This window comes from Bubalus bubalis, chromosome 12 (genome assembly GCF_019923935.1).
Source record: "Bubalus bubalis isolate 160015118507 breed Murrah chromosome 12, NDDB_SH_1, whole genome shotgun sequence".
NCBI classification, from domain to species: Eukaryota; Metazoa; Chordata; class Mammalia; order Artiodactyla; family Bovidae; genus Bubalus; species Bubalus bubalis.
The window spans coordinates 49,998,816-50,022,528 of NC_059168.1; the positions used below are offsets into that span (position 1 = coordinate 49,998,816).

General features: G+C 39.8%; 1 protein-coding gene across 1 annotated transcript in view; it reads left to right on the top strand.

Moving 5' to 3' along the window:
* The first annotated feature begins 661 nt into the window (after positions 1-661).
* The window catches only part of SUCLG1 (succinate-CoA ligase GDP/ADP-forming subunit alpha), a 36,433-nt gene continuing 13,381 nt past the window's right edge, over positions 662-23,713 (top strand). The window contains exons 1-5 of the mRNA XM_006055829.3: positions 662-820; positions 11,256-11,359; positions 15,371-15,487; positions 18,760-18,972; positions 19,115-19,172. Of these exons, the coding sequence (XP_006055891.2) occupies positions 724-820; positions 11,256-11,359; positions 15,371-15,487; positions 18,760-18,972; positions 19,115-19,172 (589 nt within the window). The 5' untranslated portion in view covers positions 662-723. The remainder of the gene's footprint in view (positions 821-11,255; positions 11,360-15,370; positions 15,488-18,759; positions 18,973-19,114; positions 19,173-23,713) is intronic.

Sequence of the window (23,713 nt, forward strand, 5' to 3'; positions counted from 1 at the left end):
AGTCGAACACGACTGAGTCACTGAGTGACTAACACTCATTTGATCTTTAACTTCAGTCCTCCGCGATCTTCAGGAGAGGCACTCTATAGGCTTCATAATAGCCTGTTTAACCAAAAGCTTCATATTCCAAGAAGTTAGGTGCCAGGAAGGTAGCGTTTGGTCTTTTTCGTCACATCCTCGTCTTCACTGCACGAGTTCAGATTCATCGATGGTCCTTGCAAGGGTATCACCTTCTCCATATGGTAGATGGGGAAATGAAGGAAGTCTGCACCTTGGCCTTGGAAGGGCCTTGAAAGGTTCTGCATTGCTCTTTGCAGCTCGCTTCACTGTTTCCTCACTCTTTTTGACACCGTGCCGGTGGCTTTAACTCCCCCTTTTCTCTTTCGCTTTCCTTTCCGCAGGCCCCCACCCAAACTTCCCATAAATTGCGGCCATCGAACTACATTTCCCACAATGCCCCGCGCCGACCGGCATCGGTGGGGTGTCCCCTGAGCTGCCAGTTGTAATTATTGTCGGGCCAAAGCCACGTTTCCGGGGAAAAGCCAAGTTATTGGCCACTTTTCCGTTAAGAAGCCCTTTTCTTCTCTACTTGCGAGGACCAATGTTGGGTGAAGAGGCCTCTGTGGAGGGAAATTCATACCGGCAAACGCTCTGGCCACCTGTTTCCTCCTCGCGCCTCGGCCCCCGCCAGGTTCCCCGGGGGCCTGGGAGTGTCATTGGCGGATGACCGCAGCCGTCGCCGCTGCCCGTGCCGCTGCGACCATGGCCTCTGGCAGCAGCGGCCTCGCAGCCGCCCGCCTCCTGTCCCGCACCTTCCTCTGTGAGTCCGGCCGGGACTCTGTCCTCCAAGACTCCGCGAGTTCCCGGCCTCACCTGGCCCGGCGCCCCGGTCCAGGCCGCGGCTGGGCCCTCAGGGGCGGGATCTCGGGGGAGGGCCCAAACTTGGGACCCCCGGGGACGGAGGAAGCTTTACTCTTTATGTGGGGCGGGGACCTGTTGGGCTGCCGGCGAGTGGGGAAGTAGAGCGGCTCAGCCAGGATTCGGGTCTGGGAGACCTGCAGACGCGGTGTCTGGATCTTCCACGCCCTTGATCCTCCGGTGATGAGTGGGGGATGGGGGCGGCATCTGGACAGGTTCTTTAGGAAAGTTAGAAGTGACGTGGCCCAGGATGAAGTCTCTGGGAGGGTGAGTGGGTTGAGAAGTACGGGCAGGAAATCGGTAGGAAATTGGAGGGTCAAGCTGAGCCTTGTACGGGACGGTCCTATACTTTTAAATTGTCCTTTCCTTAGATTGTAAGGTGAATCTGCAGGAGGATGCATTTAGAGTCAGCACAGCCCAGAAAACTACAAGCTTAGTGTTGGCTAGGACCTTAACCACCTTACTTGTAGTGTCTGCACCAGGCAGTTTGAATTCTTCAGTTCCTGAAAACTTAACACCCAAGGTTACTAGTAACGCTGACTGTTGAAAATTCTTGCTATGTTCAAAGTCTCTGTGTTAGGTAGGTTGTGTAGGAAAAGACTTTGGAATCAGCCACATCAGAGTTTGAAGTCTGCCTGGTTCTGTACAGTTTAGGTAATAACTCTGGGGGGTGTTTTTAAATCTGTTTCTCAATTTCTGTTCACATTCCATGAAATCATTACCATATTTTAATCAGTCTGAAACACTGTCACTTGTAAGATGTACTGCTGTTTTGTCTGCCACTAACAGTGGGAAATGATTGCTAATTAAAATTGTGACACACCATTAGTTGTCTCATCCTGATTTAAGAAATGTAAAAAAGAAAAATTGAAAAAAAAAAAAAGTGCATCCTAAAAATGATGAAGTCCAGGATTCACCATGCAGAATAAAGGGAACAATTTATATAAAGTACCTTGGGTGAAATAGGTACTCAACCAAAGTTAGTTTTTTTCTACCTCCCTTTTTTCTGCTTTGCTGCTAGTTGTGTTGCTGGTACTGAATATTGGATGAGATGATTCATGTCTTGAGCAAATTATATTTTAAAAGTGTACAACAATGACTGTACACTCTGTTGCTACCCTTAGCTACCAGATCACCTGAGGACAAACTTTGGCAAGTAGGAAGAAGTTGGGTTTCTTTGGAAGAGTTTTCTGGAGATTTTTATTACCTAATTTAAAGGATAATCAAGGATGTTTTAGGCAGAAAGAAAAAAGGAATTAGTTATACCCATGTCTTTCTTGCTTTTCTGAGTTTCTGAAAAATCCTTGCCTCAGATAGGTTTGCTGTCTTAGGAGCAGAGTCTATAGAAGAAAGTGTCTCAAAGATTAAGATCTTGAATCCACCCTTAGCGAAACTTAACGATCCTGTTCTCACAGAGCTTGAGCTTCTTTATTCTTTATTCCTAGACTTCGGGATCCTGAGGCCTTAAGAGGTCATCTAGTTTAGTTTTCTGTTGGTGGCGTGGCCTGGAATTATCCTAGTCATGTGATTACCTTGTCACTAAAGGTCTGAGATCTAAACCAAGGTATCTTTTATATTAGAGAGGTTACAAATAACAGGGTTGATGTTTAAGAACCTCTGAATCTCCCACATCTTTTCTCATGTCACATTCCTAAACCCATTTCCACTCTCATTAGAAAATTCACAGCCACAACAGTAGCACCTTGCAGACTTTTTTTAAAGACAGTTACAAATTATTTAGGCTCTGAGGTTAGTAGGAGAACTAGAGTTACTGTGGAGTTTTGTCCCCTTTATTATCTTAAGTTTTAATGCACGCTTTGTGCTGAAGGTCATAAGTGTTGCAGTGTTGATTTGAATTAGGAAAAAACTCCAAACGCTTGTCGATGCCTCTGAGAGACCTGTTGAGGGCAGCCTAGAATATTTAGAAATTCTTGAGCCAAAAGAACAGTCCTTAGGAAGAGAGAGAAAGAACTCAATTGAAGTGGGGAGAGAAAATAAAATGAAAAATAAGAAGGATTTCTCCGATGAGAATGCTTAAGGATTTTATTAGCACCTTTGAAATTGAAATAGTGAAAGCTTTCAAGAAGTATAAGGTAGTGCAGAATTGTTTTAAACACAAGCCAGTAGTTCCTGTAAGTTGGGTCTTTGAGAAGTAAATAGGGAACAAGAGCTAGTATTTTTTATCTTTATTGTGGTATAATCAACACAAAACATTATGTTAGTTTTAGGTATACAACCTAATATTTTGATATTTGTATATGTTGTGATGTCTGTCTACTGTGATATGTGTCTATCACCATGCATAATTTCCCATTTTTGTTTCTTGTGATGAGAACTTTTTAGCTACTTTCAAATGTGCAATATAGTATTATCAACTGTAGTCACCAAGCTGTACATTACATACTCATGACTTATTTTATAAGTGGAAATTTGTGTCTTTCGACCTCCTTTCCTCATTTGCCCTTTCACCTTCCAACTCTGGCAACCACCAGTCTGTTTACCTGTGAACTCAGGTTTTGTGTCTCTGTTTTTTTTTTTTTTTTTAAGATTCCACATATAAGTGAGATCATCTGGTATTTGTCGTTCTCTGTCTGACTTATTTTACTTTGTGTAATGCCCCCCCAGGTCCACGTGTGTTGTCACAAATGGCAAGATTTTCTTTTTTATGGCTGAATAATATTACATATTGTGTGTTTGTGTGCATATTAACATATAGACCACGTTTTCTTTATCCACTCTTCTGTCGATGGACACTTAGGTTGTTCCCATATCTTGTATTTAATTGTAAACATAATTGTAAACAGTACTGCGGTGAACATGGGGCTTCCTTTCAGTTTAGTGGTTTTCGTTTCCTTCAGGTAAATACTTGGAAGTGGAATTGCTGGGTCATATGACAGTTCTGTTTCTAATATTTTAAGGAGCCTCAATTGTGTTTTCCATAGTGTCTGCACCAATAACCTTCCTAGGAAAGGCACACAAGGGTTCCCTTTCTCCAGATTCTCATCAGTACTTACTGTTTTTTGTCTTTTTTGGTGATAGCCACTGTAACAGGGTGAGGTGAAATCTCACTATGGTTTTGATTTGTGTGTTTCCCAGACAATTAGTGATGTTAAACACCTCTTCACGTTACCTGTTGGCCATCTGTATATATTCTTTGGGAAAATGTCTGTTCAAGAGCCAGTATTTTTTAACTTCAGAAGTAAGGCATTTTGATGCCAGAAAGTGAACCGTACAGCCAAATTGGTCCCATTCCTTTGTTTGGCAAATATGGAAATAAATCCCAAATGTTTCCTCATCAGTATCAGAATGGGTACTGGAGCTCAGGTCTTCTGACTCTGCAGCATCCTTTCTACTACATGCATGCTGGATGATACACTGAGCCTCCTTTTTGAAGTTCTGATTTTTCTTTTTCTTTGGCAACCTCACTGGTTTGTTGAGAAGGTTACTACTCTACCCAGAGGTGTCATCTGCCTTTTCCATGTGTTTGCCAAGTTGTACAGTCCTGTTTCGGGAATTGGGAAGATATTTAGAAGTGTAGTTTGGAAAAGGGGACCCTCAACAGTAGTGTTTCTGATGACTAGAACCTGTTGCCATTGCATCTAAGAACCAAATCTTTATTTCAGAAATACAAAATGGCCTTGATCTAAATGTACCAATGTAGCCATGAGAAGGTGACTTGATTACCTGACCTCAAACTTGTTTTTCCATAAAAACTTAGTTGGGGATATTAAAAGTAATTTCTCCAAATATAGGGGAAGAATATAATTTCACCAAAGGCAGGCATTTTGTTGCCATAACCCACATTTTTTAATATTATATTAATAACACTCCTAAAATTGGGATGTCTTATAATTGATGGTATCTTACAGTAAATTGGCAGCATTTTCTTCACATTAGTTCTTAATAGCGCTTCTTAAAATTGGTAGTGTTTTAGATTTGATGAAATATAGTACTTAGAGCCCATTATACTTTATCTGTAAGTGTGTACTAAATGAATACATAATTTCACATCTGAATAGTAGATTGGGGTTTAGAAGTAAGTGGCTGCTGAGCTACTCTGCTATACTTTAAGGCCCTATAGGTAAGGACCCCAATAGTCTGCATATTATAGATGCATAATACATATGATTAGTAACTATACATTTGTTAAAATCAGGAATACATACCTGAATAAATGAACAAGCAACAAGAGCATAGTTTGAGAGAGCAGCTGGAGTGGGAGTATTTTCATGAATAGTCGCAGGCTACTGGTTAGGAGCACAGTACTGGTCACATAGCACCATCCGTGGTCTTAGTCCCATGTGGCAGCTGCTTTTGGCCACACTTGCATCCACACTGCAGCCATCTTGTGGATGGTGTGGTCATTCTGGGGGGGAGAGGACTCGCATGTGGCTGGCTGATACACATTTTTTTCAGATTACTTCGTCTCTTCTGTTCATAGCCTTTATTACAGTTGGCACTGTTGGGGTTTTGTGTTTCTTTGTTTAATGTTTATATCTCAGGAAGCTTCATGTGGGCCTCAGTCTATCTTGTTACCCCAGAATCTCTAGTGTCTGGGAGAGAGCCTGGCACAATGAATATCTCAGTCTAGTCTTTTCATTCTATGTCAGTGATAAATAGCTAGTAGTGAAATCACACTTTCTCTACCCTAATTATTATGCTGCATGCTCTCTATGTTAGAAAAGTAAAGAAAATTAAGTCACTCAGTCGTGTCCGACTCTTTGTGACCCCATGGACTGTAGCCTGCACCAGGCTTCTCTGTCCATGGGATTTTCTAGGCAAGAGTACTGGAGTGGGTTGCCATTTCCTTCTCCAGGGGATCTTCCCGACCCAGGAATCGAACCCAGGTCTCCCACATTGTAGACAGACACTTGACTGTCTGAGCCACCAGGGAAGTCCTCTCTATGTTATTATCTCATCTAATTCTCATGTTGCCTGTGAGGTGTGTAATGTTATCCCCCTTTTTACAGTATGGCTGCATCTTTAAAAATATTTCAGATGGTAGAAATTTACTAGTACATGTCTGCCTACTGAGTGTTTTATGTAGACATGGATTAGTATATTTACCATAAGCATATATAGGTTATGCATGAGAATGTAAAACCTTTCTGACTTATTTGATTTTAAAATATGAATTGTATGCTCTCTCTTTTTAGGAAATGATTGGCCTTTGTGCTCATGTAGGATGTGAACCCAGTTTAGGGAGGACCAGGCACTTCAGTACCTAGTTTGTAGGCGTCATCTCCCATCAGCATCACAGCCTCGTGAACAGCTGTTGTTCCACTTACAGAAGGGAAGACTGAGGCCAGGGGAGATCAAAAGACCTGCCTCAGGTCACCGAGTTGGTGAGCGGCAGGCCATAAATTCAAGCCCAGGCCTGTCTGATTCCTGGCTGTGCTTTAAGCTGCTCTGGGAGGCAGTCCCAAGGCTAGGTTGGCCCATTTCTGAGAACCTGGAGAGAAGGTGACTCCACCACATTTCCTGGAGATGTCCCAAGGCCTTCACCACTGGGAAATTCTGCCTGGTGGCCGACTTCAGGCCTTCCTGCTGCCCTAATATTTAATTAAAAATACTCACTTCCATAATATTAGTTGGGTCATTATCTTCTCATAGGTTGCTTTATGATTTGTCTGTCACCAGTTGTGTTTCTTGTTTATGGCCTTTGTCCATTTTTCTGTTGGGCTCTCGTCCCCTCCTTCCTGTTGGCCCCTGGGTTGCTCAGGTTGCTATGATCTTCCTCCTTGCCTGTCGCATGTTATGAAACGACTCTTCTGGTGGGTCATTGCCTTTAACTCTGCCCGTGCTATGTTTTGCTTTAGGTTTTTCTTTTCTCCTGTAGTGGAATAGTCAATTTGTATTACATTTCTGCTTCCTGGATTTCATTTGTTCAAAACAAAACAAAACTGGTTAGCATGGAATTTGTACTAGATTGTAGCAGCATTGAGGACTGCTAGTAGTATTTAGGACTGGATTTTTTATACAAATTATTGGGAAACCAGTGCATGTACAAAAACAGATTTGGATTTTTTCCCCCTCTTTTCCTGGTAATGGATTTCCATTTTTCTAGTTCACACAAAAAGAGATGGAACTTTTGATATTTAGTTCTATATGTGTTTCTTTTCATAGATCCCATCTCTTGTCCCGAAATTCAAACATTTCCTGTACATGTGCTTTGTACAGCCCTGTACCATATGCCATGGGAGATGCCAGGTACAAGACATGGTCCTTATACTCATGGAATTTACAGTTAGAAGTTCTGAAGATATTTAGATGATACTAAAAGAAACTTGTGCGTGTGCTCAGTCACTCAGTCCTGTCCGACTCAGGCGTGTCTGACTCTTTGCGATCCAAGGATTGTAGCCTGTCAGGCTCCTCTGTCTATGGAGTTTTCCAGGCAAGAATACTGGAGTGGGTTGCCATTTCCTACTCCAGGGGCTCTTCCTGACTCAGAATTTGAACACGCATCTCCTGTTTCTCCTGTATTGGCAGGCGGATTCTTTACCACTATGCTACCTGGGAAGCCCCAAAAGAAATGTAGCCAGATATAATTTTGCTCAGAAATAATTCAGTAAAGAAAGTAACAAGATGTGTGCACCCTTTAGCCTGCAGGTGTGGTGCTTATAATTAGACACCACATGAAAGTATTTCGTTTCCATTCTTCTTAATCTCAGATCCCCTCCAAACACCCCATTGTATTCACAAGTCACAAGTGTCATGTGAAAATTCAGATTCCTCACCACAGAACATTTTATTTAAATATGAACTTACATGAATCAATGCATGTGAAATTCTCAGGAGAATGAGTACATTGACTCGTTGAAAGGTGAGAAATACTCATCAGATGGTTTGACTAAAGTATGCCCTATGTTCTAGATTTATTTTTAGGATATAGGGTACTCTATTATAGAGATCAGGTTTGTATTTAAAAACCAAAATATGATTAGGCCTCTTGAAGCAATGGACAGACCATTGAAGACAGCAGAATAGAATAAACTTAAAAAAAAAAAAAGTCATTATTTAGGACATTTGATTGAGAATTTGGATGGAGAAGAAATCAAGTAGGGAAAGAAAATGACCAGTCTGACAGGTTTAATGTTTCTAGCAGCTAGTGGCTTGCACTCTCTACCAGTCCAAATTAGACAACTGTGGAATTGTTGGGAGGAAAGGTGAAGAGGTATAGTAGGGGTGAGGAAAAGGAGAAGCTGCTTTCCTTGGGGAGTCTGCAGCCTGTGATTCGGAGCTTGGATTGTCTATGGTGGGGAAGAATTAGGAAAATGACATTGTTGTTGTTCAGTCCCTAAGTCATGTCTGACTCTTTTGCGATCCCATGGACTGTAGCCTGCCAGGATCATCTGTCCATGGGATTTCCCAGGTAAGAATGCTGGAGTGGGTTCTCCAAGTTTCCTTCTCCAAGGAAAATGATGTATGCAACTTAAAATTTGCTGAGATTTACTAGGAATATAAGTATATTTTGCATTATTTGCATTATTTCCATCTGAATGCAAACCAATGGCAAAAGCAGAAGAATTTCCTTGATTCCCTGATGTCACCAGTGGTAAGATTTATCATTGATTTGATTATGATTCTGCCTTGAATAGAGCCGCCTGTCTTTACCTGTGTCATGGTGGCTTGGGGTGGCGGAAGTCTGGGGTCCTCCTTACAACTGTGGCAATTGAGTGAGTGCGACTGGTGTAAAGGGCCAGCGAAGGGCGCAGATTCGTCTTCTGTTTTCTCAAATTAAAAAGGCGTTTCTAATGATTATGGAACATCATGGCTTGTTGGGCAACACAAGGTTTTCCTTTGAGTTTCATAAATGCTTGATTATTCTCACTACCTCTCATTTCAGTATGAGTGATACCTTGTTTGGCATTGTACAGGTTTCTTGTTGGGGCAGATTGTGGTCAGAATTTCATTTCCTCATCTTTGAACATGTATTTTGGGGTTGGCTCAAAGGTGACGATAGTCTGTTGGTTCCAGCTTACCTGCAGCCTTGGTATCAGCTCATACAGTGGAAGGGGAGAGTTCATGTACCCACATGTACATGACAGATCGCCCAAGATCCACTTCTCTAGATGCTGTAGAATGATAGGGTCATCACATAGTCTGAGCAATACTAAATGGCTCCGAGGTTATCTGGGAGGTGAGCTGCTGTTCATCACACTTGCAGATGTAGTTTTTATAAGCACCAGAGATCTGGTGATGTGAATTCTTGGGCTCCATAAAGCTGATCTTAGAGATTTGGAATAGAAGAAAAAGTAGGAGAGGGTAATGATCAGAGTTGTACTGATATTGAAGCCGTGCTTTACAAATGTAGGCCGACCTGTCCTTTCTCAAGGTGACAGGGCCACTCCTGCCCCATGGAAGGAGAAGTGAACTGCCTTTGTTAAGGTGGAGTGTAAGAGTACTTGTGGAGGACAAAACTGTACCTTCAGAAAGCAAGTGTGGGCTCCAGATATCCTCATCTTATTTGCTCTTGGAATCAGATTCTGTACCTTTCCTCACTGAAAACTGACAGATGGGCTGTGTGTTGAATATTCCAGCAGTGGGAGGGACTGTTGGGCAAGTTCTGCCAGGCATAGCAGAGGGGAGGAAAGCTGTTCTACGAGTTTTGTGGTTCTGCGTCTCCAGCTGGGACAATGGGGAACCAAGGGCAATCACTGGTGAGGGTGGGCTCTCAGGCCACAGTTCTGTTCACTGTCCCGGGTTCAGGTGCTTAGCTGTGCTCACTGGGCCAGGACTGACCCTCAGTGCTCCCTCGGGGCCCCTTGTTCAGCATAGTCTAGTCCAAGAATGCAGCTCATCTGTGTGCACACAGAATACTTCTCTTCGGGTTGGTCAGGGTGAATTCCAGGCCTCTCTCTTCCCTCGAGATACAGGGGACTCCAAAATTCAAAGTTGTTGGAAGCTGAGGTCAGTATGGGCTTCCCAGTTGGCTCAGTGGTAAAGAGTCTGCCTGCTGATGCAGAGACACAGGTTTGATCCCTGGGTCAGGAAGATCCTCTGGAGGAGGGCATGGTAACCCACTCCAGTATTCTTGCCTGGGAAATCCCTCGGACAGAGGAGCCTGGTGGGCTACATGTGAGGTCAGTGAAGATGAATCAAGGGGTGCTCAAAGGGCCAGAGGCAGATCAATTGTGGAATCTGAGGTCTGAGGGCTTAGGAGGATATGAGCTGTGATTCAGGACAAAAAGCATTGAGTGGACTCTGGACAAATTTATTATGAGATAGATGTCCTTTTCTAGACCTGACTTTCATGGGTTACCTCAGTGGTAGGTGCTAGCAATTCAAAAGGGCCAGGGTGGACCACGGAGACAGCATTTTGGGGCTCTGGTGGGGATTTAGAAGATATAGCCCACAATTTTTAATTCGTCTGTGCTCTGCTTCCTGCTGATTTTTGAAATACAGGGATCTGGCTCTGGGAGCTACTTAGGTTTCTCAGTTTCACTGAGGTGTAATTAACTCAGGTGAAAATAACTCAGGTGTTTTTTTACATGTTTCTCTCTCATCTCCTTTTCCTATTTATTTTATTTTCCCAATTTCTTTTAGATGTGAGGTCTTGAATCTTACATCAGAAGAGACCAAATTTAAGTAATTTTTGGATTATGTTTTAGACACGTTTTATTCTATGGAAGTGAAAGTCGCTCAATCGTGTCCTACTCTTTGCGACCCCATGTACTATACAGTCCATGGAATTCTCCAGGCTAGGATACTGGAGTGGATAGCCTTTCCCTTCTCCAAGGTTCTTCCCAACCCAGGGATCGAACCCAGGTCTCCTGCATTGCAGGTGGTTTCTTTACCAGCTGAGCCACAAGGGAAGCCCTTATTCTATGACTTAACATTTAATGTTAATATTATTACCAGGGAATGAGTTGCAGAGTAGTTCTTAGTAGTTCTGACAAAGCTGGCCTGTTAGCTCATCTTTTGTTTAGAGATGTTGGGCTTGAAGACGGTGGGTCAAATAGGGAAAGCATATGGCTGTTTAGTAAAGAGTATTAGAGTGATACCTCATTTTTAATTTGAGCTATTTATCTGAGCACCAGATTTCTTTCTGAGGAATAAAAATTATAAACTTAACCTCTCCTTTCTTCATTCAGAAAAAGCTACAAGATTGGGGTTCTCAGTAGAAAGGGGATTCTGAAGAACAGAACTGTGTCCCTTTTTTGTTTCTTTAATCAGTTTTTATATTTAATATGTCTCATTTAAAAAGTGACATTGAAAGCTGCCGCCACCACGTGATAGCTTCCTCTTTAGAGGATTTTTTTTGTGTCACTAGGTTAAGTCCGTAGTCCAAAAGTTTGGAAAAAATTGTAATGTGTCATATTTTCTTTACTTTTCAGTGCAACAGAATGGAATTCGGCATTGCTCTTATACAACTTCCAGGAAGCATCTCTATGTTGATAGAAATACGAAGATTATTTGCCAGGGTTTCACTGGTAAGCAGGTATGTTTATCAAGATTTTTGTTTTTTTAAATGTATATTAGAGATACAAAAACATTGAAGTATTGTCCGTTTTTGGTTTTTTTTTTTAATATCACAAAAGTCATAACACATGTTTGTAGCAGAAAGGGGTACACTACAGCAGTGGGGTTGTATCTCAGGAGGCGGGTTAAATGCTATAGTCAGGTAAAAATTATATTTGTTACCTCGAAAATCCCTCCCTAGGAGTATAGTATTTTGTTGGAAACCCATATGTTTCCTTTCAGCAAGTATAACACAACTGATTTTTCTCCAGCATTGGAACAGGTCACTGTTTCTTTAATTAAGCACTCAGTAAGGTAGGTGGACATGAACTTTAGCAAACTCTGGGAGATAGTGGAGGACAGGGAAGCCAGGCATGCTGTAGTCCACGGGGTCACAAAGAGTCAGACATGACTTATCGACTGAACAACAACAACAAGGTAGAGGGCTTGTGTTTAGGCCTTGCTGCCTCCCTATCCCCTGCATACAGCATAGAATTTGCATAAGTTTGAATATATCTGTGATGTGATTCCATAGTAAAGTGCGACCTAAGAATCTCCTTTCTCTCCTTCCTGCCATTTTAATCCCCTGGAAGTATATCCTTCTAGATACTTTCCTTACTCATACAAAACACTTACATAATAGGCGTTCTACAAAGTTTATAGGATGTGCTCTCTTTCTCTGTGTTTATGTGTATGCTGCTGCTGCTAAGTCGCTTCAGTCGTGTCTGACTCTGTGCGACCCCATAAACGGCAGCCCACCAGGCTCCCCCGTCCCTGGGATTCTCCAGGCAAGACCACTGGAGTGGGGTGCCATTTCCTTCTCCAATGCATGAAAGTGAAAAGTGAAAGTGAAGTTGCTCAGTCGTGTCCGACTCTTAGCGACCCCATGGAGTGCAGCCTACCAAGCTCCTCCGTCCATGGGATTCTCCAGGCAAGAGTACTGGAGTGGGGTGCCATTGCCTTCTCCGTTTATGTGTGTGTGTGTGTGTGTATATATTTAAAACATATTATACAGTATATAATATATATCATACATATATGTCTGTTAAATAAATTCCTGAAAGTAAAATTGGGTGTCAAAGGTTCTGTGTATTTAAAATTTTAGCAGCTGCTACCAAGTTGCCCTTTAAAACATTTGTACACATTTATAGTTCTACTATAGTAGATGCACAGATTTTTTTTTAAATATGAAGGAATGCTACCAGATTTATTAGAAGATAATCCCTAACCTTAACCCAAACTGTCCCTTCCTTGGTTATTAAGGGAGACATGCAGAATAAAAGTGATGAATGATTTTTGTGTAATTTAAAGTTAATGATTTTTCTGTGATTAAAAGAACTATAATATTCATTCTGCAATATTTTGGTGATCTAGCACTGACAAGTTTATTCTGTAAAGACCAGATTGTAAACATTTTAGGCTTAGTAGGCCATGCAGTCTCTGTTACAACTACTCCATAGCATTGGAACAGCAAAACCAGCCACAGGTAATACGTCAGTGAGTGGACATGGTTGCATGCCAGGGAAGCTTAATTCACGAAACCAGTGGCTGGCCAGATCCCTCAGGCTATACTTTACCAACTCCTGATCTAGAGGAGGATACTCAAATATCCAAACTTCTATAACTTTTTTTTTTAAGTACTTAAGAATTGCTTTAAACTTATCTCTTTTTTTTTTGAAAAATGAATTTTGATTAGAAGTTGTTTCATGTGAAATGTCGTTCTGCTTTTTGACTTTTCTGGACACAGAAATGTGAATTTCAGTGGACCGTTCTTCTTTTTCTCCCATTCTTCTACTATTTTTAAAAAATAGCCACTGCCAACGAAGAAAGAAACAACTAAAACCTTGAAATTTTGTTTATAGATAAAATTGGTTTACTTATTCTGTGAGCCATATATTTTATGAATAACACTTCCACATACATACCTTCTAAAGAAAGTTGATGCTTCATGCTCATGAAGTACAATTTATCATTCTTCTGCCAATTAAAATCATATTCAGTCCCTTTTGGGGTATGTATTAATTTTATTAGCATATAATTAAATGTTTGATTAACCCAAATTCCACACATAAATTAATTATATAGAATGTTGTTTTTCTATTTGCTAAGCTTTATATGACTCTGACATTTTACCTGGAGGAGGGCATGGCAACCATCTCCAGTATTCTTGCCGGGAGACTCCCCATGGACAGGGGAGCCTAGTGGGCTACAGTCCATGGTGTTGCAAGTTGCAAAGAAAGAGTCAGACAAGGCTGAGCGACTAAACAGAGCACATGACATTTTAACGTCTGCCCTTTTTTAAAGAACCATTGTCTGTGCTGTAAGCACTGTTTGTAACTGTCTCTGCTTCTTAAATTAGATGATGATTTGCCTAAATATTGAGATCCAAGGTTGGTTTCAGTGTCTTAGTTACCAGCAAATACATTGTTTCTCATTCACTGGGAGCCTTAATTGTTTATTTGTTGGTTAAGTTTCTGCTTCTAGAGAATGATGAAGTCTGAAATTTAGAGTTTATCTCCATAGAAAATGTAAATCTTGTCTCATTAGTTCTTTTTTTTCCCACTGTGCACATTATTGCACATATGAATGAAGAATATTTATATTTCAGAGCAGATTCCAACAATGCCGTTTTCCCAAGGGGTGATATTTCTTGTACTGGCTGTTATGAGCCACTAAAACTATTCTTATTTTAACCATACACTGGATGGTGATAATGAGAAAACTAACGGAAACAAGGACATTAATAGGAAATGTCATCCCTGTTCAGCGCTACATTAGGACTATAAAAAGTGTGACTATTTAAATTTATTTAGCAGGTAGTATTCTAGCACAGTGCTTCTTTAACTGTCTGGAGTGAGGGCCCAGTTTGGGTGTGTGTTTTTATCTCAACCTTATTGCAGAGCAGTACTTTTTACAAAATACAGTAAGTCATAGCAATGTCGTATTGCTATAAAAATTTGCAGACATTTTCACTTATTTTTTTATTAGATTTTTCTCGTTTTTTTCTTTCTTCTTTTTTGTCATTATTTCCCCCTCTTTTTGCATTTACCTCACTGCACGCCCATAAGAGTCTACAGATAACACTTTGAATGGTACTGCTTTAACAAGAGCACTGGCCTGTGGTACTTTACAAAACTCTGTCATCGACTTTTAGATAAGTCAGTTAATGTGCTTGGGATTAGGTTTCCTGTTTTGAAGAATGAAGACTTTGAAATCAGGAAATTTCTGAAGGGTCTCTTAAAGCCCCAATTTTTATGCTTGTAACAGAACTTGAGTAGTTGAGTCAGCAATTTTTGGTCCTTATAGAATGGCCGTGAAGATCCATTCGGTTTTCAACAACTGCTTACTGAGTGCCTACTGTATGTAACTGCTTTGGGTGCCATCTCTCAGTGAACAAAGTAGATAGAAATCACTGCCTTTAAGGAGTGGTGAGTAGAAGAGGGATGTGAGGACATCAGGGATTGAGGAACAGTGAGAAGGAGGTGTTCTTTTCCGATCAACACCAGGGAGTTTCTGATCACCAGCTAAATTTGAAAACAGATTGAAAAGAGACCTCCTATAAAACACACACACACACACAGAGAACAGTGATTTTGGCTCTGCAGAGACCTGTTTTGCTTCAAGGTTGAAAGCTGTGTTCAGAAAGTTGATGAGGATGCTTGGAAATACGGCATTCCTACCCTGTGGCTCAGTGGTAAAGAATCTTCCCCATGCAGGAGACGTGGGTTTGATCCCTGGATTGTGAAGATCCCTGGAGAAGGGGATGATACCCCACTCCAGTATTCTTGCCTGGGAAATTCCATGGACAGAGGACCCTGGTGTGCTACAGTCCATGGGGTTGCAAAAGAGTTGGACACGACTTGGTGACTGACTGAACAACAACAAACGACAGATACTTAACATATTTGTTTTTCTTTTCCAAGTTGCTGAAGATTGTCTTTAGGCTCCCTAGCCAGCCTTTTCTCACTAGTCTTGTGCTTTTCCTTCTCAGGGCACCTTTCATAGCCAGCAGGCACTGGAATATGGCACCAAACTAGTTGGAGGAACCACTCCAGGGAAAGGAGGCAAGACACACCTGGGCTTACCGGTCTTTAACACCGTGAAGGAGGTAATTAATGGTACCTGAGTTTGGCAAGAAGAAAAAACCAAGGGAAGAGTTAGCACACCTTGGCTCAAATTCCAGTAACCTAGAGAAATTTGAACCGTGGTAAAAACGAGTGGGTTCACTTTAGTCACGTAGGCTCAGGATGTTCTCTCCGCAGCCTGGGTCACTTTTGCTTATAGGCGTACATCAGTTCTTCAGGGAAGAAGTGCTGTGGCTTGGCTTCTGCCATTTCTTCTTCTGGGCTGTTAGAAGAGCGCGTGTCAGCATCCACGCTCGACCCTGTCGCTCAGTGTTAGTGGGAGCTGTGCCAGGCACTGTGCCAGGTGCTTCATCTTCATGGCCTCATTCAAGCCTCACCACAAGCCCCCAGGTAGGGGCTGTTATCATCCCTATTTTAAAGACAAGGATACGACAGGTACAGAGGTTGAGGGTCCTGTAGATAGTCTCACAGCTGATCAGTGGCAGACTTAGCCTGGCTCAGAGTAACTAGTAGTGGGTGGTATTCCTGTGTGGATTAGAGTCCAACGGGCAACTCACAGAGGCCTGGTCTCTTCCTCAGCTTGCTGATTTCTCAATACTTTTAAAATGACTTAAGCTAAACTTTGTTACAAGGCTAATATGTGCCTATGGTACAAAGTCAGATGATATGAAGGTATGTACAGTTAAGTTTTATATGGTGTTTTCCACTTCTTGGATTTTGCTTTCATAGAGAACTTATTTCACCTCAGTGTATCCTCTTTCATTCTCTTTTTACACTTACATGAATATATACAAAAATAATAGTATTATGAAAGAAGCCACAGTATATATTCTTCGCTATTTAATTTTTAAAAAATCAAAGAAATAAACTTAGTACTTGGGATTGATGTATTGAGGTTAAAAAATAAAAATGTAGCACTCCCCCTCTTCTTAAATATATTTTTAAGGCATGTTTTAAAGAATTTCATTTTTTTAAAGTACAAATTTATAGATTTACTCTCTTTTTGGAATACTAACTTCAAATTGAAGTAATTTGAATTCTTCATGTAAATCAAGATAAAGGATAAAACAAATATTCAAATTTGGAATTTTCATTTTACTTTAAACTTGAAAATAGGGTATACTATATATATCTGTATGTGTGTTTTGAGTGCATCATATTTTAGAGAGTAAAAAATTCATACATTCTGTAGAATAATCATTTAAAGTTTTGCTTTGCATTTTTTAAAACTTCCTAGTTAAATTTGACTTTTGTCATGAGCCTTTTTTTTTGCTTTCCTTTAAAAAAAAAGTTTTTGTTCCTAGCAGTTCATTTATTATTCATTTTGATACAAATAGATATGGCTTTTGGAAGATAATGTAAGTTCTTTGACAGATGCTGTTTATTTCTCACCTGTTCTGCTCTTACAAAGAGATTTCTGAGTGAGTGCAATGGTTACCTTTCATGTAGTATTACTTGCCGATGCAGATTCTGTGGTCATAGTCCAGCTTCTCAAAGTCTTTGTATCCTTGAGGTAGGAACCCATGGGATATATTTTCCATAAAATACCTGCACATCTATGATCTCATTTCTGTTGGTTCCAACCTAGTTTTTTCCTTTGGTCCCCACTTCCCTGTTATCACCTTGAACATAGTTTTTAAAAACAGTGATTTCAATTATTTTTAACCCTTAGCAAGTCAACATCCATTGACTTGTTCATCTGTCCCTGTCAAGACACTTCTCTTTATTAGGGACGCAGTAGAGAAAGCTCCTCAGCCTCTGGGAACATGGGCAGTTAGTTTGGGATGATTCTCAAACACACCATCTTTTACTTCTGCCCCTTCCGGCTGTACCTGTACTTTCTGTTACTTGGTATTTGTATCCATTTAAAATCTCATGGCATAGCCTTCCAGCTGTACCTGTACTTTGTATAACTTGGTATTTGTATCCATTTAAAATCTCATGGCATAGCCTTCCAGCTGTACCTGTACTTTGTGTAACTTGGTATTTGTATCCATTTAAAATCTCATGGCATAGCCTTTTAAAATGTTTTGATATATATCTTAATTAAGCTACATTTTGACATTTATAGGGAGGTAGCCTGCTGTAGCTGAAAAGAACTGACGCTGTGGGATCAGATATACTTAGGTTTGAATCTTGGCTCTGCCGCTTCCGAGCTCTGTGACCTCATGCAAGTTATTTAATATTTCTTGGCCTCTACATCTTGATTTGTAGATGGGGTAGTATGCAGGCAGGGTTACATAGTCTTTCTCAGGGCCTCTCACAGAATAGGTGCTGCCTCTCTTGGAGAGTCAGAGACACTGACCGTCTCTGTCTTCAAGGAGCTTCCATTATAGAAGAGTCATGGCCATATGTGCAAGTGGGTGGAATGCTACATCTATACTGATACATGTATAAAATATATAGAAGATCACAGAGAGAACAGTGGTCACATTGGTGATCTTTAAGTGCCTTGCATTGTGAGGGGCGATGTAGCATAGACTCTTAACCTTATATGACCGATTATTGTTCTGTGGCTATTTATGCATGTGTATTTTAGTTCATTTCTAGTCAGCATGCATTAGAGTAAAAATTAGCAGCTAGGAATAAAACCACTTCATTTTGCTTCCTCTCGATAATATTTATTCTTTGATCTATTTTTATTTTTTTAAATTAAAAAATTTTATCTGTTTTGGCTGCAATGGGTCTTAGTCGCAGCCTGCGGACTCCGTGGTTTTGGTGCCTGGGCTCAGAGGTTGCGGCACATGGGCTTAGTTCTAGCCCCGTGAGATTGAACCCGAGTCCCCTGCACTGGAAGGCAGATTCTTAACTATTGGGCCACCATAGAGGTTCCATGGTTTGATAATATTTTTAAAAACATGTTTGAGAGCTGAGTTCTGAGGTTTGGGGCTCACTAGTCCTTTTCTCCTGAGGAGATGCAGGGCCTTTCGTACTGAATGGGTGGTAAGTGCCTTGCAGAAGAACAGAAATAAACGTGGCCCAGGAATGAGGGGACCTAAATGCCAGTCAGTGCTTTCGTGTGTGCTGACATGCTGCCATATCACCTGAAGGAAGGGGAGGTCACAGAACCTTCCAGTTTCGAGGGGTGTCCCATTGGGGCGGAGAGGAGGCCACACTTAATTCTGCTGTTTTCTGACAGCAGAGTGAACTAGTTAATGGGAAGAATGAAGACATTGAGTGTCTCCTGGTGATGTCCTTTCCTGATCCCATGATATCATTAAAACCATGGTATTGAGTTTGTTTTACAAAGTGTCTGACTGAACCTATAGTAAAGTGCTTTGTATTAATGTTTCAGGCCAAAGAACAGACTGGGGCGACAGCATCTGTCATTTATGTCCCTCCTCCCTTTGCTGCTGCTGCCATTGATGAAGCTATCGAGGCGGAAGTGCCCCTGGTCGTGTGCATCACCGAAGGTATCCCACAGCAGGACATGGTGCGGGTCAAGCACAAACTGCTGCGCCAGGGAAAGACCAGGCTGGTCGGGCCGAACTGCCCTGGAGTCATCAATGTGAGTGTACAAAACGAAACGAGCCCGATTTTAGCCTCTGAAGCCTAACTAACTTTGAGTCAGTCCAAGTATATTTGTGTGTATGATCTCGGAGTTAATATTTTTTTTCACTTTTCTGATGCTGTGAATTACTTTCCTTTAGCCTGGAGAATGCAAAATTGGCATCATGCCTGGCCATATTCACAAGAAAGGAAGAGTCGGTGAGTATGTATTTCTTATAGATTAGAAAACAAAATTTCTTGCCCCTATGCGCAAAACTTCCCAAAGAGATTTGATGGTACAAATCAAATTCACTTTAATTCATTCAACTTTAAGAGAGTTTACCTTGAAAGTTTTATAGTGAATTGATTCTGTGTCCTGAATTAATGTTTGAGGAACACTAACTCTACAGAATCAAGATATTTTTGGGTTTTTTTAAAAGATGCTTTTCCTTCTCAGGCACACTATGGATTCTTCCATGTATTTGCATGTATCCATAATTTTATCACTTAGTAATATTTTATTGAGTGATTATATCACAATTTATTTGTCCATTCTCCCATTGATGAACACTTCTGTTATTTCCAGGTTTGAGTCATTATGAATAAGGTTAAAGTAAACTTTTGTGTACAGGCCTTTTTGTGGGTATGTTTTCCTTTCTTTTGGGTAAAATGCCTACAGGTAGAATTGCTAAGTCATAGGGTCAAAGTATGTTCAACTTTTTAAGAAGTTACCAAATAGATCTGCAAAGTGACTGTGTTCTAAACTCCCACTATCAATGTGTGAATGTTCCAGTCACTCCGTACTTAGGCTTAATGGGCTCTGTGCTGAGTTGCCTTTCTGATCACTACCCTGCTTTCTGAGGGGCCCATAAACCTCAAAAACAACTAAGAGAAGTTTAGGAAAGTTCTTTAGACCTTGGTCCTCAAGATGGCCATAACACATTGATGAGGAAGTCCTCTGGGAGACTGCCTTTAACTTAAAGGACTTTTAAAAAAATCGCCTGAAAGAAATACATGACACTACAAGATTTTCAAGGAGGTAATGGAGAAAAGATGACTTTTTTTGTGCTAACTATTCCTATTTTGATACCAGTACTAATATTCTCAGAAGCCTCATTAACTTACAGTCCTTAAGCTAAGTATTTAGGAAAAGGAAGGAATTTTCAGTCCCTTGGGTATTTCTGAATGGGAATCATGTAATATAAGAGCAGTGCAATAGTATAGGGGCTTTCTAGTTTGTGTTAATGATAACTAAAATTGTATAACAGCTAAAGCTAATTGAGTATAATTGTAGAAAGTGATTACATTCCAAATTGATATTTAATGATGCAGTATTTTTGCATTTATGTTAGAATTTTTACTCTCAACCTCATGTGACATACTTGACTCCTACATCTTTTTAAAATTTTTATTTTAATTAAACTTTTTATATTTAGATAATTATAAATTCACATGTAATCATAATACAGACAGATCTCTGTGTACCCTTTATTCACTGTCCCCCAATGATAACGTCTTGCAAAACGATAATGCCATGTCACAATTAGTGTATTGACATTATGACAGACATAAGGAATTTTTCCATCACTACAGGAATCCCTCATCTTAACATTTTATAGCTACATCCACTTCCTTCCTACTCCTACTCCCTTTTTAATCCTTGGAAACTAATAATCCTCTTATTTATTTATTTTTTTTCTAAATTTTTAAAATTTCAGGAATGCTATATAAATGAGAGCATATAGTATATAGCCTTTGGAGATTGGTTATTTACACTTGGTATAATTCTCTGGAGATTCATTCAGATTATTGTATCAGTAGTTCATTCCTTTTTATCACTGACTAGTATTCTAGGGTACAAATGTTTGTTGAACCAATCACGTGTTGAAAGATACTGGGATTGTTTCCAGGTTGGGGCTGTTAAAAGTAAGTCTGTTATAAACATTTGTGTACTAGTTTTTATATAACACAAAAAAATCTTCATTTCTTTGGGATGAATGCCCAGGAGTGCAGTTGCTGGGTTGGATAACAGTTGTGTGTTATTTAAGAAACTGCCAAATTATTACCCATCGTGGCTATACTGTTTTACCTTTCCATCACCAGTGTACCCGTGATCCAGTTTTTCTGCATCCGTGCCAGCATTTGTAGTCATCCATTCTGATAAGTGTTCAGTGATACCTCATGGTGGTTTTTATGTGCATTCCCCTAATGGCTAATGGTATGGAACATTTTTTCGGGTATTTGTTTGTCATCTGTATATCTTCTTCCCTGGTGGCTCAGATGGTAAAGTGTCTGCCTACAATGCAGGAGACCCAGGTTCAATCCCTGGGTCGGGAAGATCTCCTGGAGAAGGAAACGGCAACCCACTCCAGTATTCTTGCCTGGGTTGCAAAGAGTCAGGCAAGACTGAGCCACTTCACTATCTCTTCTTCAGTGAAATGTTTCTTTGTGTTTTTTTGCCCCTGGTCTAATTGGTTACTGTTGAGTTTTGAGAGTTCTTTCTATGTTCTAGATACTAGTACTTTGTTGGATATGTGGCTTGCAAATATTTTCTCCCAATCTGTAGCTTGTGTTTTCATGCTTTTAACAGGATCTTTCAGAGAGCAAAAGTTTTTTCATTTTGATGAAATCTTACTTACTGACTTTTTTCTTTTGTGAAATATGCTTTTGATCTCAAGTCTAATAACTCTTTGCTTCGCCTTAAGTACCTATTTTTTCCTGAAAGTTTTATAGTTTTATGTATTTTTATTTGCTTGCCTGTGCTGCATGGCAGCTTGTGGGTTTTTATTAATAGTTCCCTGACTAAGAATTGAACCCAGGCCCTCAGCAATGAGACTGCAGAGTCCTAACCACTGGACTGCCAGTGAATTCCTGAATGTTTTGTAGTTTTACACTTAAATCCCATAGTCCATTTCAAATAATTTGTCTAGGCGTGAGATTTAGATCAAAATTCTTTTTGTCTATTTGTGTTTAGTTGCTTCAGCACCATTTATTAAAAAGATCATCTTTCTTTCATTGAATTGCTTTTGTATTTTTGTCAGTAAACATCTTATTTGTGTTGATCTATTTCTGGGTTTCATCAGTACTGCACAACTTTAATACTGTGCTGAAATAATAACTCTTAAAATTGAATGGATTGCCTTTTTGTACTTTACTCTTTTAAAAATTATTTTAGCTTTTCTAGTTTACTTTTTCATATAATTTCAAGGTAATCTTGTCTGTATCTACAGAAATTATTGCCGGGATTTTTATGTAAATTGTGTTAAATCTGTATGTCAGTCTCAGGTGAATAGACATGTTTACTCTGTTGAATATTCCAGTCCATGAATGCAGTATATCTTCATTTACTTAGATTGCCTTTGATTTCTTTCATGAACATTGTACAGTTTTTAACATATAAGTCCACTGTGTGTTTTGTTAGATTTATACTAAGTATTTCTTTTTATTGAAAAAAACCATTGTAAATTTTATTGTATTTTAATTCTGGTGTCCATGTGCCTGTGGCTAATATTCAGAAATACAACTAATTTTTGTTTATCTTATATCTTGCCATATTGCTGAAGACCTTAGGGATTTCTTGGTAGAGTCCTTAGCATTTTCTATGTTAGACAACCCACATTATCTACAAATAGGGATAGTTTTATTTCTTCCTTTTAGGACACTCAAGAGAAAGTCTTTTTAACTATCCATGTTTTGCTTGTTACTGTGTTCTTCGTTCTTGAGTCTCCAGGGTTCCTTCTTATATCATTTCTCTTCTTTCTAGAGACCTTATTAATATATTAGCCATTCTTTGATGGTGGAACTGTTGGCAACAAATTCTTTACTTTCCCCTTATTTGAAAATGTTTTTATTTCCCCTTCATTCATAAAGACTAACATCACTGGGTACAGGATTTAGGGTTTACAGTTCTTTTAGCAGTTAAAAAATGTTGACCCATTTCTTGATTCCATGGGTTCTGATGAGAAAACTGATATCATTTGAGTTGTTTTTTCATGTATAGGAAGGTGTTATTTTTCTCTTGCTGCTTTCAAGATTTTTTTTTTTGAGGGAGTCTTTGATTTTCTGAAGTATATTAGAAGTTTTGGTGTGAATTTCTTTGGATTTATCCTGTTTTTAGTTTGCTCACCTTCTCACATGTAGATTTTGGTAAAACATTTCTTCAAGCACTGTTTCAGCCCCATGTTCTTTTTTCTCTCCTTCCAGGACTGTGATACAGGAATATTCAATCTTTTGTTACCATTCCATAGGTCCCTGAGGTTCTACTCATTGTTTTTTCCTAGTCTGTTCTCTCTGCCATTCAGGTGGGGTAATTTCCATTGTTTTATCTTTCATTTCACTGATTTTTTTTCCTCTCTGCTCTCCATTATGCTATTTAACTCATCCACTGAGCTTTTAGCTTTGGTTATAGTACTTTTCAGTTCTAAAATTTTTATTTGGTCCCTCTATATCTTCTTTTTCTTTTTTAAGTGAGGCTTCCTTCAAATTTCTTTGATAAAGCTTCTATTTTTTGATTTATTTAGAGCATGTTCATAATTATTGAAAGTTTTTATCATGACTTCTTCAAATTTATTGTCAGATAATTCTAATATCCCCTCATCTTGTGATTAGCATCTATTGATTGTTTTTTTTTGTTTTTTTGTTTTTTTTTTTAATTCAGTTTGAGATCTTCCTGATTTTTGGTAGGTCAGATGATCTTTGGTTGAAACCTGAAAGTGTGGGCTATTGTATTATGAGGTCTGGGTTTTATGTGAACCTTCTGT